This window comes from Aquarana catesbeiana, linkage group LG10 (assembly GCF_042186555.1).
Source record: "Aquarana catesbeiana isolate 2022-GZ linkage group LG10, ASM4218655v1, whole genome shotgun sequence".
Classification (NCBI taxonomy): Eukaryota; Metazoa; Chordata; class Amphibia; order Anura; family Ranidae; genus Aquarana; species Aquarana catesbeiana.
The window spans coordinates 38,996,097-39,012,454 of NC_133333.1; the positions used below are offsets into that span (position 1 = coordinate 38,996,097).

The 16,358-nt window shown below is 44.4% G+C and overlaps 1 protein-coding gene across 3 annotated transcripts in view; it reads right to left on the minus strand.

Annotated features, from left to right (window-relative positions):
- Positions 1-10,479: 10,479 nt before the first annotated feature.
- ERF (ETS2 repressor factor) overlaps positions 10,480-16,358 on the minus strand; it is a 129,302-nt gene continuing 123,423 nt past the window's right edge. For all 3 annotated transcript variants that reach the window (XM_073602027.1, XM_073602028.1, XM_073602029.1), the window contains exon 4: positions 10,480-15,047. In XM_073602027.1, the coding sequence (XP_073458128.1) occupies positions 13,903-15,047 (1,145 nt within the window). In that variant the 3' untranslated portion in view covers positions 10,480-13,902. The remainder of the gene's footprint in view (positions 15,048-16,358) is intronic.

Below are 16,358 nucleotides of genomic sequence, written 5' to 3' on the forward strand. Positions count from 1 at the left end.
AATAAAATAAATTTCCCCACGATTCACTATCGCTCAATTCTGCAAGTGTTCTAATTTATTATCGCTGTTTTCTAGCTGGTCTAAAGCCACTTTTGACGTAAAGGGACACTTTTTGGTTGCTATGGACAATCTCCAGTTTCCAGGCAGAAAGAACAGTGTATATCATGTAAAACTTCATGCAGGGCATGGGCCAAAGCACTGGGGACAAAAGGGATGTGAAATCATTTCATACAGTACTGTAATCTGTAAGATTACAGTACTGTGTTATGATTAACTTTTTTTTTTTATTTGCCGCCAGGCTCCGCCCCCGTGCGTCGCGACGCTCGCAGGGAACGGAGCCTGGCACAGAGAGGCTTCGGAGGAGGACACAGCCCGCGGACACTGCGGGGGACATCGCAGGATCCCGGGGACAAGGTAAGTAAGGAGGCACCAGGATCCTGCGATGTAATCCCGAGTGTGGCTCGGGGTTACCGCTAATGGTGCTGAATTTTAACCCCGAGCCACACTCGGGAAAACCGCCAGGGAGGCTACTTCATCCCAAAAGGTGTTCGGGTTGAGGTTAGGACTCTGTGCAGGCCAATCAAGTTCCTCCAACCCAAACTCGCTGATCCATGTCTTTCTGGACCTTGCTTTGTGCACTGGTGCACAGTCATGTTGAAACAGGAAGAGACCATCCCTCAACTGTTCCCACAAAGTTGGGAGCATTACATTGTCCGAAGTGCCTTAGTATGCTGACGCCTTAAGAGTTCCCTTCACTGGAGCCAAGCCCAAACCCTGAAAAACAACTCCACAGCAAAACTCCCCCCTCCAAATTGTTTGGACCAGTGCACAAAGCAAGGTCCATAAAGACATGGATGAGCGAGTTTGGGATGGAGGAACTTAACTGGTCTGCACAGAGTCCTGACCTCAACCAGATAGAACACCTTTGGGATGAATTACAGCAGAGACTGCGAGCCAGGTCTTCTCTCCAAGATCAGCACCTGACCTCACAAATGCACTACTGGATGAATGGTCGAACATTCCCATAGACACACTCCTAAACCTTGTGGACAGCCTTCCCAGAAGAGTTGAGGCTGTTATAGCTGAAAAGGGTGGGCCAACTTAATATTGAACCCTACAGGACTGGGATGTCATTAAAGTTCATGTGCTTATAAAGGTAGGCATCCCAATACTTTTGGTATATTGTATATGTATATACACACTTTTTCTGTGTATAAAAAAAAAAAGTTATTTGCTTCACCAAGAACACAACCGAAACAAAAAATAGGATTTTTTCGTCATGCTTGCTTGTAAAATCCTTTTCTTTGAGTACATCATGGGACACAGAGTTAGGCTAATATTCATTACATGCTGGGCTGTACTTCATCTCCACGTGAATGGACACTGGTAGACCAAAGGTCTTTAGACAGGACGTAATCTCCTATATAACCCCTCCCATACAGGAAGCACTTCAGTTTTGTAGCAAGCACTGAATCTTCAAAAAAAGAGGGGAGGGATCTCTGTGTCCCATGATGTACTCAAAGAAAAGGATTTCACAGTAAGTATGACGAAAAAATTCTAATTTTCTTTTTCATACATCATGGGACACAGAGTCAGGCTAATATTCATTACCTGCTGGGACATCCGAGAGCAATAGCCTTGAGGGGGAGGGAGACACCCTGCCAAACAATATCCATCAGAACTTATAAGGCAAGCCCACAGTACACTGCGGCCGAAAGCTGAAACCTTGGCTGCTCGAACATCCACTTGATAAAATTTTGTGAACGTATGCACTGAAGACCAGGTAGCAGCCTTACACATCTGAGCCACAGATACTTGATGGCGAGAAGCCCAAGACTTTTACACCCCTGGTAGAATGAGCTCTCACCCTAAAGGGAGGAGCAATTGACGGACCCAATTGGCAATGGAAGCTTTGGAATCTGCCTGCCCTTTCTTGGGTCCTTTTGGTAAAACAAAAAAGGAGTCTGATCCTTGGATCGCTGCTGATCTAGACAAATAAACCTTGACTGCCCGGACAACGTCCAAGAAGTGCAGTCGTCTCTCTTCCGCCTAAGGAGGCTGAGGGAAAAAAGGCTAAATAATGTCCTGATTTAAATGAAAGGCTGACACCACTTTTGGCAAAAAGGATGGAACAGGTCATAACACAACCCTGCCGTGGTGAAGGATCAAGTACGGTTCCCTGCATGAATGGGCCACCGACTCCAACACCCTTCTAGCCGAGGTGATAGCCATCAGGAAGGCTAGCTTGCATGACAAGTCTAAGGCAACTTCCTTGATAGGTTCAAATGGTTGTTTCTGCAACACAGACAGCACAAGTTCAAGTCTCAAGGACACATAGGTGACCTAATGGGGGGGGGGGAAAGCAAGAGAGTTACCCCTGCATAAAAGGTTTGGACCAGTGAAAGGGAGGCTAAAGGTCTTTGGAAGAATACTCATAGGACCGAAACTTGACCTCTGATTGTACTCAAAGACAAATTTGATTTCCACAGCTGACTAGAAAAAGAGAAAATTCTCCCAATCACGTATTTCCGAGGATGCCATTTTTTTGGCTTCACACCAATAGAAGTCTTCCAGACCTTATGATAGCTCTTCCTATTGACAGCTTTGCTAGCATTCACTAGGGTAGGACACCACTGGTCCTGAGATGCCATGGTCCTTTAACACCCTGGCTTCAATAGCCATGCCCTCAAATTTAGAGGCTGTAAACTGGGGTGGAATATAGGACCTTGAGTCAGTAGATCGGGGCGACCTGGAAGCATCCATGGCCCGTCTATTGTCAGTCTCACAATCTCCGGGAACCCCCTCTCCGAATCTTGCACAACAAAATGTGGAAGGAGAGGGATCGGAGGGAAAGCATAAACCAGGAAGTACTGGCTCTATGGAACTACCAGAGCATTTGCTCCGATTGCCAGAGGATCTCTTGTTCGGGACACAAACTGCTATAGCATGTTGTTGAACCTAGATGCCAGTAGGTTGACCTCTGGCAATCCCAAACATTGGCAATTTTCCTGGAACACCCCTGGGTGTAGGGACCATTCCCCCGGGCAGATCTGCTGGTGGCTGAGATAATGTGCCTTCCAGTTCTCTACTCCCGGGATATGGACTGCTTATAGAATTGGCACCTGTCCCTCTGCCCAGGCTAGTATGTGGTTTACCTCCTTCAGAGCTGAAGAGCTCCTGCTACCACCTTAGTGGTTTAGGCCACTGCAGTGGCATGTCAGACTGAACCCCGATAGGGCAGTCCTGAAGCTCCACCATCCATAACCGTAGGGCCAGTTGTACTTCCCTGTAATTCCAGGACGTTGATGGGTAGGATCTGTTCTGTCCTTGACCATTCCCTTGAGCGGTGAGCCCCTCTAGGGTTGCTGCCCAGCCTGAGAGACTGGCATCTGTAGTCAGTACTCTCCAAGTTAACGGGAGGAAGGATCTTTCCTTTCACAGGTTCTGATCCTAGAACCACCAGTTTAGGCTTAAGCATGTCCGAGGAGATAAGATCATTGGATAATCCAGGGCTTGTCCTCTCCTGCTCCAAGCCAACAAGATGTCTTGTCATAGAGACCTGGAATGGAACTGGGCATAAGGCACCGCCTTGAAGGAGAATACCATCCTCCCTAGAAGACTCGTACAGAGCCGAATGGAAGGTTGTCTGGTGCCCCTTATGTGACGCACCTGATTCTACAGGGCACAGATCCTTGCGGGTGGCAAGAATACTCTTGCTTGGACCATATCTAAGATCAGACCTAAATACTTTAGACCTTGAGCTAGTTTCAAGGCTGACCTTTCTGTATTTCTGATCCATCCTAAGCTTTTCAAATACCGCACTGTGCATGTTATGTTCTGTTCTAGAGCCTGTAATGAGTGATCTCTGAGCAGGAGGTCGCCCAGATACCCAAGCACCAGGATCCCTTGGGCCCTTTCAAAGACCCAGTACTGGTGCTAGGACCAGTGTGAACACCCGGGGAGCTGTAGCAAGCCCGAAGGGTAGAGCCACAAGCTGAAAATCATGTTCCTCTACTGCAAATCGCAGGAACCTCTCATGAGGCTGAAAGATAGGTACGTGTAAATACGCGTCCTTTATATTGACGGAGGCTAAAAAGTCTTTCATCTGGAGCGAGGCTACAATTAAGCGGACAGACTTCATCCGAAAGGACTGGATTAGTAAATACTGGTTCAGGGACCTTAGGTCCAAAAATGGGCCTTGTGACCCAGTTTGGTTTTGAAACCGTTAAACAGGTTCGCTCTTTCAGATGCAGGAACCTGTACAATCAATCCTTGATACACTAAATGATGTAGTGCGTGAAGCTATAAGTCTTTTTGGAAGAAACCGAGGAAACGCTGGATCTTAAAAACCTGAGGGGGAACCCCCCGCAACTCCAGCTTGTAACTGCAGGATATAAATTGAGGTGACCCACTCATCCTGAATTATCGTTCTCCAAATCTCCGCAAAGTGCAGCAGCCCTCCCCCCACCCAATGAAGTGGGGGCATCCCCTCAAAAGGAGGGCTTGGTGCTGGGTTTAGAAGAATTTTGGGCCCAGGACTTTCTGGCCCTGGCCTTGCATCTTGCCCCTGGCCCTAGCGCTCTGTTGGTGGTGGAACTGCCTTGGCGCTGAGACATTTGAGGAAACAGTCCCTGGAGTTTTAAACGAGGGATGCCTGGTGCATGTCTTCACAGGAAGTAGAGAACTCTTCCCTCCGGAAATCTTTAGGATATATTTGTCCAAATGATCACTAAATAAAAGTTCCCAATGAAAAGGGAAACCTACCAATACCTTTTCACAAAGAAGCTCGGCTGACCAGTTCTTAAGCCAAAAAAGTCTGCGCATATGTACAGACAAGAGAGCCAAACAAGAAACCTGCTGTATTGAATCATTTTAAAAGGTGTCAACAGCAAAACACAGCACTCCGGGAATATCAGTCTCATTTTCAGGCAGATCATCCTCCTGGTTAGGCCTATCAGGTCATTTGACCTGATCCTCTTATGGACTGGCAGATACCAATTACTGCAACAGCTGGCTGAACTGGCCAAAGAAAAGGAAGCCTTTAATAATAACTCCAATTTCTTGTCAACAGGGTCTTTCAAGCCCTGTGCTTTAGCTACCAGACAAGTTAAGGCCTTGTTTAAGGAAGAGACTGCTACATATACGGCTGGCATGCTCCCTTTAATGAACTTTTCATCCATGGGATTATAAAAAGGGGAAAGCTCTTAAGAGGAAAAAAATCCTGTCAGGCTGTTCCCAATCAGCATACACTGCCTGGTCCAACAAGGGGTGTAGGGGGCCTGAAGAGGCCTCAGGGATCCCAAGAGGACCAGGGGGGCTCAGTCACCTCTGCAAGAGGCAACTTAAAGGCAGAACAAACCATTTCGGTCAGAGTCAGGATGAAAAGCCTCTGCGACTGAGAGGCAGACATCAGCTGGATATCTTTTTGTCCAGATTGCTCGGAAGCAGACTCATCCGCCAGGCTCTCCACAGAATCCTGAGCTTTTTAGCTCTTCCCCATTCCTGCTCCAAACTAGGAGGCTCCAGGGAGGGGGATCTGTTATGCTTCTTACCACCCTGTGGGATGGAGGCAATCCTGTGCTCTAACCCGACTAGGGCTGAGGACAGTTCATCCTTGGTGATAAAGGGTGAAGCAGCAGCATTGACTGTAGGCACAATACCAGATAGGCGCAGCGGCTCAGACTGCCCGGAAGCCTCTGGTCCTTCAGGGGATACAACACTAGGGATATGACTAGGTTCATCAGGAACTACTGACGACATAGGTGTGCCCCCTCCCTGTAGTGTTATTCCCACTCCTCTTTGAGGACATATACTAGCCACAAAGAGTACTTGGGTGTAGTATTAAAACACCCCAGAAGGGAGACCCCTTAATAGGGCTCACCAAGCTCCTATGTAACAATCCTGCTAAGCACCTTTAGCCTGCCAAGCAACACTTGGTGACTCACATGCCCCAGGTAAGGAGAAATGAACCGCTGCAAGTGTCTGTTCATAACCTGCTCTGTGTCCCACAGCTGCCTTCTGGAAGCCCCGCATGCTTGGCCTACACAGCTTAAAAAAGGCTGGGTGTGTGCCGGAATGTTCTGTCTGTGCGTGCGTGGTCCCCGATGAACGGGCGTGGCTGTATCCGCATATGAAACAAATCTTCATGCTCCCAGGTAAAGGCTACTGCGCATGTGTGGTGAAGCCGAGTGCGCAGTGGCCACCAAACAGTTAAGTCCAGCAGCGCTTTTGCGAATGCACATGCACTATGGCCACAAAACGGCTGAGCACAGCGGCACTTTTGCGAACACACACGTGCCACGGTGAACCAAGGCGAAATGGCACACCATCATACCAGTAAAAAAAAAAAATATAAACGTACATGCTGCAAACACCCACAGCTAGCCCAAAACTCGGGTAAAACGTACGGTCACCGCACACAGGTGTCCAGCCTCTAGCTAGCTTGACTGATTATTACAATCACTGGGACACCCCACAATAATAAAAAGGGTTTCACTTATCCGTCCAGGCGCAGGGCAGCTTAGAAACTAAGAGCCTAATTTTCACCCTTCATGGCGGGTTCCTGTCACTTGAGGACCTTCAAGGACTGGGTACCCTTTTTGTGTTTAGGGTCCACTCCCTTGGACCTGTACAGCACCCTGCAGGAATGCCTTAGCGCTGCAGTGTCCAGGATTCCACTTTGCAGGGTCCAGTGGCCAGAGGCCTCATTACAGTCAACACCTCGCAGGATATGGAGTCTTCTTTGCTAGGCTCAGGTACCATTTATCTAAGCATATAAAGCCTGTGTCAAATGGATCCAATTGGTCAATCCCTTGATTCATTTAAGGACCGTTTGTGGGACTAGAGACCTGGAGCTCAGAGTGCTCCGGGTGTCCATTCACCTGGAGATGAAGTATAATCCAGCAGGTAATCAATATTAGCCTGACTGTGTCCCATGATGTGTGAAAAAGAAAAAGTACACAGAAAAGTACAGACTGCATTTTAATTACGGTATGCAGTCTCAGTTAAACACATGTAGTCCACTATCAGTTGATGAATAAGTATATGTAGAACCTCCAACAAGGTATGAACTACCTATATAGCGATCAGCCAAAAAAAACAAACAAACAAAAAAAAGCAGTCATTTTCTCATGAGTATGGCTTTAAACAAGAAAGTGTAGCTTGATATTTAGTTATGTACATTGCTAATAAAATGTTCTTGCTCAATAAGCTATAGTGTGTGCTGTGTTACAGGAGAGCATTGCAGTGTCACCAGGGAGTGTTTGAAGTAACGTAGCTTATGGGTGATATTGCCTTAAAGCTTGGTTTAATGTACTTTGGGAATCTTCCTCTCCAGTTGGGCACTTCCAGGTATCGCCCTGCGCTTCCTTATGACATCACATGACAGAGCTGCCATATTAACAAATACCTTACATGGCGTTAAAGAATTCAATCTACGTGCATTTTCACATTAGGTTGAAGCTTCCTTATAGCAAAACCAAATGTGTGATTTTATGAACTGATTTGATTCAGGAAACGATACATCTATTTTTATAGAAGGAAGACCTCTTCCAATGTGCGATATTGGAGAAGTGCTGGTTTACAGTTTAACTCGATGTGTGAAAAAAAAACTACTTGAAAAGAGACTTTGGTTGTATTTGCTACTTGATGTACATCATACAACTTCCCCCAAGTATGATAATGTGCCAGTTAATTCGGAGAATCATAGAACTCTGCACATATATTAATACATACATAGAAACCTGTGTGTGTTGCGCATTGCAGCCGATTCCTAATTTTATAACCTGCTCTAGAACAATGACCGACAGATAAAGCTCTCAGCAAAGTATATATAGGAAGAATTGTATGCGTTTGCTTTACTGTACAAGGGGATTATCAGAGAGGCTGTTTGCTATTGGCCAGGGGTCCCCAACCTTCTATACAAATGGCCAGATCACGGTCCTTAAGACTTTAGGGGTGCCAGATTGTGGCTAGTGGAAGTAGAAAATTTAGCAACATCAATGGGAATAAACAATGCCCGGGCTTGGTTGCCGGGAGTACACATGACCTAACGCCTGTACCCAATGTGGGACAAACATTACCCCATTGTTGGTGTCAGTAGAAGGAATAGTGCTCCATCGTTTCGATCAATGACAGGAAAAATAACCATCATGCCTGCAATAGGAATTATGCCCCATCGATGGTGCCAACGGGAGGGATAGTGTGCCCCATCGATGGTGCCAACGGGAGGGATAGTGTGCCCCATCTATGGTGCCAACGGGAGGAATAGTGTGCCCCATCTATGGTGCCAACGGGAGGAATAGTGTGCCCCATCTATGGTGCCAACGGGAGGAATAGTGTGCCCCATCTATGGTGCCAACGGGAGGAATAGTGTGCCCCATCTATGGTGCCAACGGGAGGAATAGTATCCCATCAATGGTATCATTAGGAGAATTTGTGCCCAATCGTTGTCAATGGGAAGATTAAGGCCCCAGGGGCCAATTAAATATATGTAAAGGACTGATGCAGAACATTAAACTGACTTGGATTACATTAAAGAAAGCTTCTTTAGGACAAAATGAACCCACCCATTCCAGCAGCTGAATCCCCTTTCCTTCAATTCCCAACTGCTCCATTCAACATTATTTCAGGAAATACAAGGTACATTTGGGTATGAAAAAAATATGCAATTCACTCTATGTGACAGGGCTGGGCCAATCACCAAGTACCGGGATCTATATCCCTGCGTACACTATGAGTCACAGCTTACACCAGGGAGTTTCTTGTGCTCCTGAACGGAACCGCAGGGAGGCAAAGGGAAAAGTACAGTGCATTCGGAAAGTATTCACAGCGCTTCACTCTTTCCACATTTTATGTTACAGCCTTAATCCAAAATGGATTATTTTCCTCAAAATTCTACAAACAATACCCCATAATGACAACGTGAAAGAAGTTTGTTTGAAATCTTCGCAAATTTATAAAAAAATAGAAAAAAAACCCCAAACAAATCACATGTACATACGTATTTACAGCCTTTCCCATAATACCCAAATATAAGCTCAGGTGAATCTTGTTTCCACTGATCATCCTTGAGATGTTTCTACAACTTGGAATTTACCACAGGTAGACTCCGTTGATTGGACAGGATTTGGAAAGGCACACACCCGTCTATATAAAGGTCTCACAGTTAACCGTGCATGTCAGAGCACAAACCAATCCATGAAGTCCAAGGAATTGTCTGTAGACCTCTGAGGCAGGATTCTATAGAGGCACAAATCTGGAGGAAGGGTACAGAAAAATTACTGCAGCATTGTACTTCCCCTTGAGAATAGTCGACTTCATCAGTAAATGGAAGTTTGGAACCAGCAGGACTCTTCCTAGAGCGGGCCGCCTAGCCAACTGAACAAAACTAAGAGAAAAAAAAAAAAAAAAGCAGTCACTCAGAGCTCCGGTGTTTTTCTGTGGAGAGGAGAACTTTGCAGAAGAACCACCATCTCTGCAGCTCACCACCGATCAGACCCTGAGAAACCAAATTCTCTAGTCTTATGAAACAAAGATTGAACTTTTTGGCCTGAATAGCAAGCGAAGCCTCATGTCTGGAGGAAACCAGGCACTGCTCATCACCTGCGCAATACCATCCCTGCAGTGAAGCATGGGGGTGGTAGCATCATGCAGGGATGTTTTTTAGTAGCAGGAACTGAGAGACTAGTCAGGATCAAGGGAAAGATGAATGCAGCAATGTACAGAGACATCCTTGATGAAATCCTGCTCCAGAGCACTCTGGACCTCAGACCGGGCCAAAGGTTCATCTTCCAACAGGACAGCAATCCTAAGCACAACGCCAAGATTACAAAGGCGCGGCTACGGGACAACTCTGAATGTCCTTGTGTGGCCCAGCCAGAGCCCAGACTTGAACCTGACTGAACATCTCTGGAGAGATCTGAAAATGGCTGTGCGCCGACACTTCCCATCCAACCTGATGGAACTTGAGAGGTCCTGCAACGAAGAATGGGAGAAATTGCCCAAAAATAGGTGTGCCAAGCGTGTAGCATCATACTCAAAAGACTTGAGGCTGTAATTGGTGCCAAAGGGGCTTCAACAAAGTATTGAACAAATACTTATGTATATGTGATTTTTTTTTCATTTTTAATAAATTTGCAAAGATTTCAAACAAACTTCTTTCACGTTATCATTTGGGGTATTGCTTGTAGAATTTTGAGGAAAATCATGAATTTAATCCATTTTGGAATAAGGGTGTAACCTAACAAAATGTGGAAAAAGAGAAGCGATGTGAATACTTTCCGGGTGCACTGTATGTGATGCTGCACATAAGATATACCTATTTAAGATTAAAAAAAAAAAAAAATACAAAAAAGTGACAATATCCAAACTTTGTAACTATGTATCAAGCCTAAAATGAATGGAGTCATTACTTGAAAAATAAAAAACAAAAAAAAAACAAACAAAAAAAAAAAAAAAAAAAAAAAACCACACACAAAATTAAACTTCAACTTTTTTTTTATTGTTTTAAGATATACATTCTTAAATGTGAACAGACTTTTGCTAAATATATTTACAATCTGTGTGTATACAGGGGAACAATTTTTATTATTTTTTTTATTTTCAATATACATACTGAGGTTAAACCTGACAATTCTACCCGTCCCAGAGCAAGACCACCCACCTGCCCTTGTGCCCACCCAGGTTGCTGGTTTGTTATGAAGCAATGCACTCCCTCCTTTACTGCAAAATAACCCCCGGAGCTTCCCAAACACTCCACTGGCAGCAAAAAGGTTAAAACCTACAAGGAGTGGCCCAAAGACCTGAGGATTAGAGGAAATGGTGTAGGAGGCACTTGGCAGGAAGAGAGTTAATCAAGCCTTTTAACAAAAAAAAAAAAAAAAAAAATGAAAACGTGAATTCTTAAACGTTAACATAAAACGGAATGTTTTTTCCCCCAATTTGTTATTTTTAAAACAAAACATATTTCATTCTTTACCCCTTCAATACAAGCAATTGGGGTACATAATACTTGCAACCTAAAAAGGTATGCAATTGGTTAATGTGTGAATATATTTATATTATTTGTAATATATACAGTCTGCATTGGAGAAAAGCATACTTAAAAAGTAGATTTTCCACGACTTTAGACTTCTATCGATCTGTGTACCTGGACGTCAAGATCTCAGAGTCTGACACCTCCTAAAATTCATCTTACTTTGGCAGCAGTGCTGTAAAATGGCCTACTGTCTCTATAAGCTTGCATGGGCGAACTTCAAGAAGGGGGACGCAATTGTGTGCAGGTTCCAACTACTGGAACTCTATTCACATTTTGTCCAAAACAACCAGTAAGCTTTTCATTATTATATATTTTTTTTAGCTGACGCATTAGGCAAAAAAAATAACCTCTAATTGGTTGCTATAGATTACATAGACACGCCCACCTTTTTGTTATTAGGCCAAATTTTAAAACAAAAAGTATTATACAATACTTTTGGGGATTTATTTTTTTTTTTATAAAACTAGGTCAATGAGCAGCAGCAAATAGGACATTGATTAACCTGTTTACTGCCAGGAGCGTCCAACATCCTCAAACCCGGTCACCAGCAACAAAAGCAGCTATTTTGTGCAGTGAAGCCATAATCCACTTACTGGTATGTGCTTCAGCGGGTGTCATGCGCTCACAAAAAGGCCCGGGAGAAGGCAAGCCTTTCCGCACAAAATGGCTGATGTTTTAAGTGGTGCCACTTTAATATCTCAAAAGCAATAATTCTTTGGACTCCCATTTATCACAGGGTTTTATTTTTTTGGGGGTAAAAGTCTTAAAACTAATGCATAGGGCTGTCGTTTTGGGGCAAACGTGTGTTTAAGACTATTAGTGACGCAGCCTATAAGATTATATTGATAAGGCACATTTGTGTAGGTCTGATTGTAATTTAAAGGCGTACAAACACTACAGGAGGTGCGATTGCCCTTCTGTTTCATTAAAAAAAAAAAAAAGGGGGGGGGGGGAGGGGGGAGGGACATGGACAAAATAAGAGATTGTATGAGGTGGTGACAATATACAAGTGAGGCTTGGTTAAAGAAAGGAACAAGGCCAGGACTGGATTAAAACTTTGCTGGAGGCCTAATTCATGATGGCCGACATTCTGCAAAAGAAGCCGTTGAAATGACCTGTATATTATATAATGCATACATAGATTATTTTCTCTTAAAGGCAGTATATAGAACCCCCATTATTTAATTATTAGAGTTAGATTAAAAAAAGAAAAAGAAAAAAGAAAAACAAAAAGAAATCTGAATCATGATAGATCACCAAGATTCAATCTAGCAAAGAAGAATAGTATAAAAATTTATAAAATTCAAGGAAAAAGGTTTATTTATTTTTTTTGTTTTACAAGCCCCCAGACTGATAAGGCAGCATATACGTTTAAAAGATGTGATTAACTGTTTCACAGTGGGAAAGGGCACTGCAGGGCAGAACAAAAAGGTATTTGGTGAAATTTAAAGGGCTCGGTCACAAATTAGTTTTGGACAGATGCTGATGGGTGGAGTCAAGCACCAGTTTTGTATATACGTTTTGGGAACTGAGTTTGTAAAATCCATCCGCTGTCATGGCTCCACTTGCGCTTTTTAAGTTATGGATAGTCAAGGTTTTAATGCTGTGTCCCCATTGGGGACCATGCAGATGAGTCATCCAGATCACACACCATTGGATAATAGGCCTTGATAACACTGGATGCTACAGCAACAGTATGGCTGGTGCTACCTTTCCGTCAAACGATATTCACCTGAGGATGTAATGATTTGGGGGTAGGCCTTGAGGACCTGTTGAGTCAGTTTTACTTCCTTTCCTGGGACTGGCCAATATTGTGAGCTGCCCTTCCTAATGTCTCTCGTTGTGGTGCATTCTACGTAGATTTCTGTAGAAAATTTGGTTAAACTCTCACCAGCCCCTAGAGACTTTGCCAAGGGAATTTTTTAAAGAATGCACACTCAAGAAAGAAAAAAAAAAACAAACAAAAACAAAAAACCCCAAGAAGTAACAGCTAAGCAGTAGGTGTCACCAGTCCAGGAAGTAAGGGGATATCTGGAGTTTCCTTTTTAAATGTAAACAACTGGGAGACTGCACCAGCAGGACTGAGACTCCTCTTGCTGCAAGATGAGGTGAACACCAAGGTTAAAGTAGAGCCTATACCTCCGCTTTCTAGTCCTCAAAAAGACAGAAAAAGCAAGACTCAACTTACCAGCATCTGACCATAACATTGCATTGGCATTGGATGGACTAACCCTTTAACGCGTCTGATGGAAAAGTGGTGTTTGGTGGCATGAATGCCCAGGGTGAAATTAAGGGGTGTCGCTCCCCAAAACCTGAGAAAGCACCAGTCTTAAATCTGGCAAGGGCAGGACCTGGGCAATAAAAAAGGTGGGTATGATTACAAGGTAATGTTTACTTTGGACTGTTTCTTGCCAAGCTGTGGTAAAAAAAAAAAAAAAAAAAAAACACTTAAAAATGTGGATAGGCTTGACGTTTTGGTGTCCTGACTCCATGACATGCAGAGGGAAAGTACTATTTACATATGTACGAAAAGGGAGGAGGTTAAAAGTGGACACCTAAAATTTTGTGAAATCATTTAAAGCAATTTTTTTCTGTTAAAAATAAAAAGCTTTTCTACAGCGAATTCGGTAATTGGTATGCATCCGTAATTTTTTTTTTTTTTTCTGTAAATCTCCCCTCCCCCTTAAAAGAAATAAAAATAAAATATGGGATTACAAAAACAAAAATGTCCTTGTTTCCAGGGAACCGAAGGACTTTTTTTTTGGATACAGGGAACAAAATTTGCTGGAAAGCGACTCCGCCAAAAGGGAACCGATCTTTACAAATGGACTAGGCTACTTCTGGTGAGCCCAGTAAGTCCTCTATTAGGAATCCCTACTTTCAAGTGAGAGTTCCTCTGTGGCTCTTTGAAGGTCAGTGCTCACCCTTCTGCAGGGAGAGCCACCTGGCAGTGGGGGCAGTTTCAGCTCCTCCCGATTACTTTTGACCTTTTTATCGGACTCCTCTGCTCCTCCCTCTGCCTCCAAGCGTTGATCCTCACTCCAACGGCGCTTAAAGCGCAACTTAAGTGGGATGCAGCGGCCACTTTCATCCCCTGTGCTCACAGTTTCCTCTTCCCGAATAGGTAGAACAGGAGCAAAGGGTTTTTGCTCTGGCACTGTGGGGGCTTTGAAGACTTCCTCATCGTCTTCCTCCTCCTCGCTGATGTCTGTTACTTCGACCATGAGATCCTCTTCATCCTCCTCAGGATCAGAGATGGGTTCCACCTTAATCTGTGGGACTCCTGCTGATGAGGAAGAGGTAGAGGAACCAGGTTCAAGAGGTCGGTCCCGCTGCTTCTTGCCCAGTGGAGGAGGTTGGAGTTTGAACTTGAAAGAAGACTCCTCAGGAGGCAGATGTAGGGGCTTCTCAGGGCGCTGTGGCTGAGGCACCACAATGCTTGGATAGTGCAGGAATGCCCGTGGGCTGAGGTGGTAGTTGTACACGCTCTGCGTGTGTGCTTGAAGGTAGCGCTTCATGTCTTCAGGATTGAATGAAAAATGACTACCACCTGGGTACATGGGGCTCAAGGTAGGGGATGGGGTATAGTTCATATGATTAGGGGTCATAGGTAAGGCAGGCGAGAGCTGTGGAGGCAGTAGGCCGGTATGGGCAGCCATAGGCGATACTGGGAAAGGGCTAAGAGGTTCCCGTGGACGAGGGTAGACCCTAAAGATGCCGTCATGAGGGAGTCGAGGAAGAGGTGGACCTCTGAATGCTGGGATGTCAGGCCCAGGGCCTCGGCGGTGCTGATCCTCACTCAGACTCTCTTCCACTTCAGAATTAGCTGATGTGCCATCACTGCAGTCACTGACTGATCCACGTGCCAGCCGTCTTGCAACAGAAGAAAAAAGGGTGGGCGAACGTAGCTCCTCATTCGGAGACAAAACATCTGATGGGGTGCAGGGTGGAAAGCGGAAGTGGGTGCCTCCTGATGGTACGGGTGGGGCACTTTGAGGTACCGGCCCTCCTAAAGGAAAAGAAGAAGAATGCGTTAGAAAAAGGCCCAACCAAAAATAACTGCTAGCATGTGAGAACGTGTGACCTTATTAAAAAGCAAGCTTACAATTTTAATTGGAATTGGGCAGGCAAATTCTGATTTATAAATCCTGGCACAAATCTTGCTTCTCATCTGATCCACCTTTCTACACGCCCACAAATGCATCCATACATATCCAATCCACTCTATTCAACTGACACACTGAAATCTGCTGGATATCTTCAAAACCAAAAAAGGGGATACTGGAATGTAGACAAGTAATGTCTACCCAATAGACTTGCCCCGCTTGAACTTAAAACAGCAAAATCCCTTCTGTGGTCAAAGCTTAAAGGCTAAATTCACCTTTTGGAAAACAACAAATGCACATCATTTTGCAGGGGAAAATTGAAAAAAACGTGCATTCATTTTTTTTCCCCTGCAGGATCATATAAAGCATTGTACCCGTGAAAAGTGGATCGTGGGTGCAATATCAGTATCCTGCAGCTTTCAGCTCGCACCTCTGTATAGGCTGTCTGTACGAAAGCTGCAGGGTTTGTGAATAAACTAAAAAAGGGAGCTCGTCAACACCCTTGCAGTTCATTGAGAACTACAAGCTGTCAGCTGCGGTGGACTTTTAGTTCTTCTCATTCACAAATTGCTGTGAATAAATAATATTTGTGTACGGGGGACACGGCTGCACCGTTTTTAAAATGCAACAGGGAGAGGAACCCCTGACCACAGTCACAGAGTGAACATATACTGGGGCACCTTAATTATGGACGCAGCATGCTCCAAAAGGTGAACTTATCCTTTAAATGTCAGATACTTTCCACAAAGAGACCTATAATAAACGAAGATGTGTATGTACAGGTTCCGTACATTGAGAAATTCCGATAATAAATACTGTATTGAGGTTTAGAATATAGTGCAGCAAAATGTATTCTATTTTACAATTTGGAAAGCTGGCCATCAGCTTTTCATTGAAAAAAAGGATTGCACTGAACAGTAAACCGCTATCTGCCACCTACGGCTTTCCATACCAAGGAGAAGTGCTTTGCTTTCCCTGTGGAAGCAGAGGTAACTCTGCAGGGGTCTGCCAAGCCCCCTAAGTTAGACAAAGCTCTGCAATCAGTAAAGCTCTTAGCCCCTACTAACTGAAATGCTCTAGGACTGACTCAGCAGAAAGTATTTCGTACCCATGCAGAGAGACCTCTGCTTTCAGAGAAAGCAAGGGTACTTCACTATAGCATGCTCACAGTCAGGCTGCGGCTGCTTTCTAAAGAAAATAAACAGTAAGACACC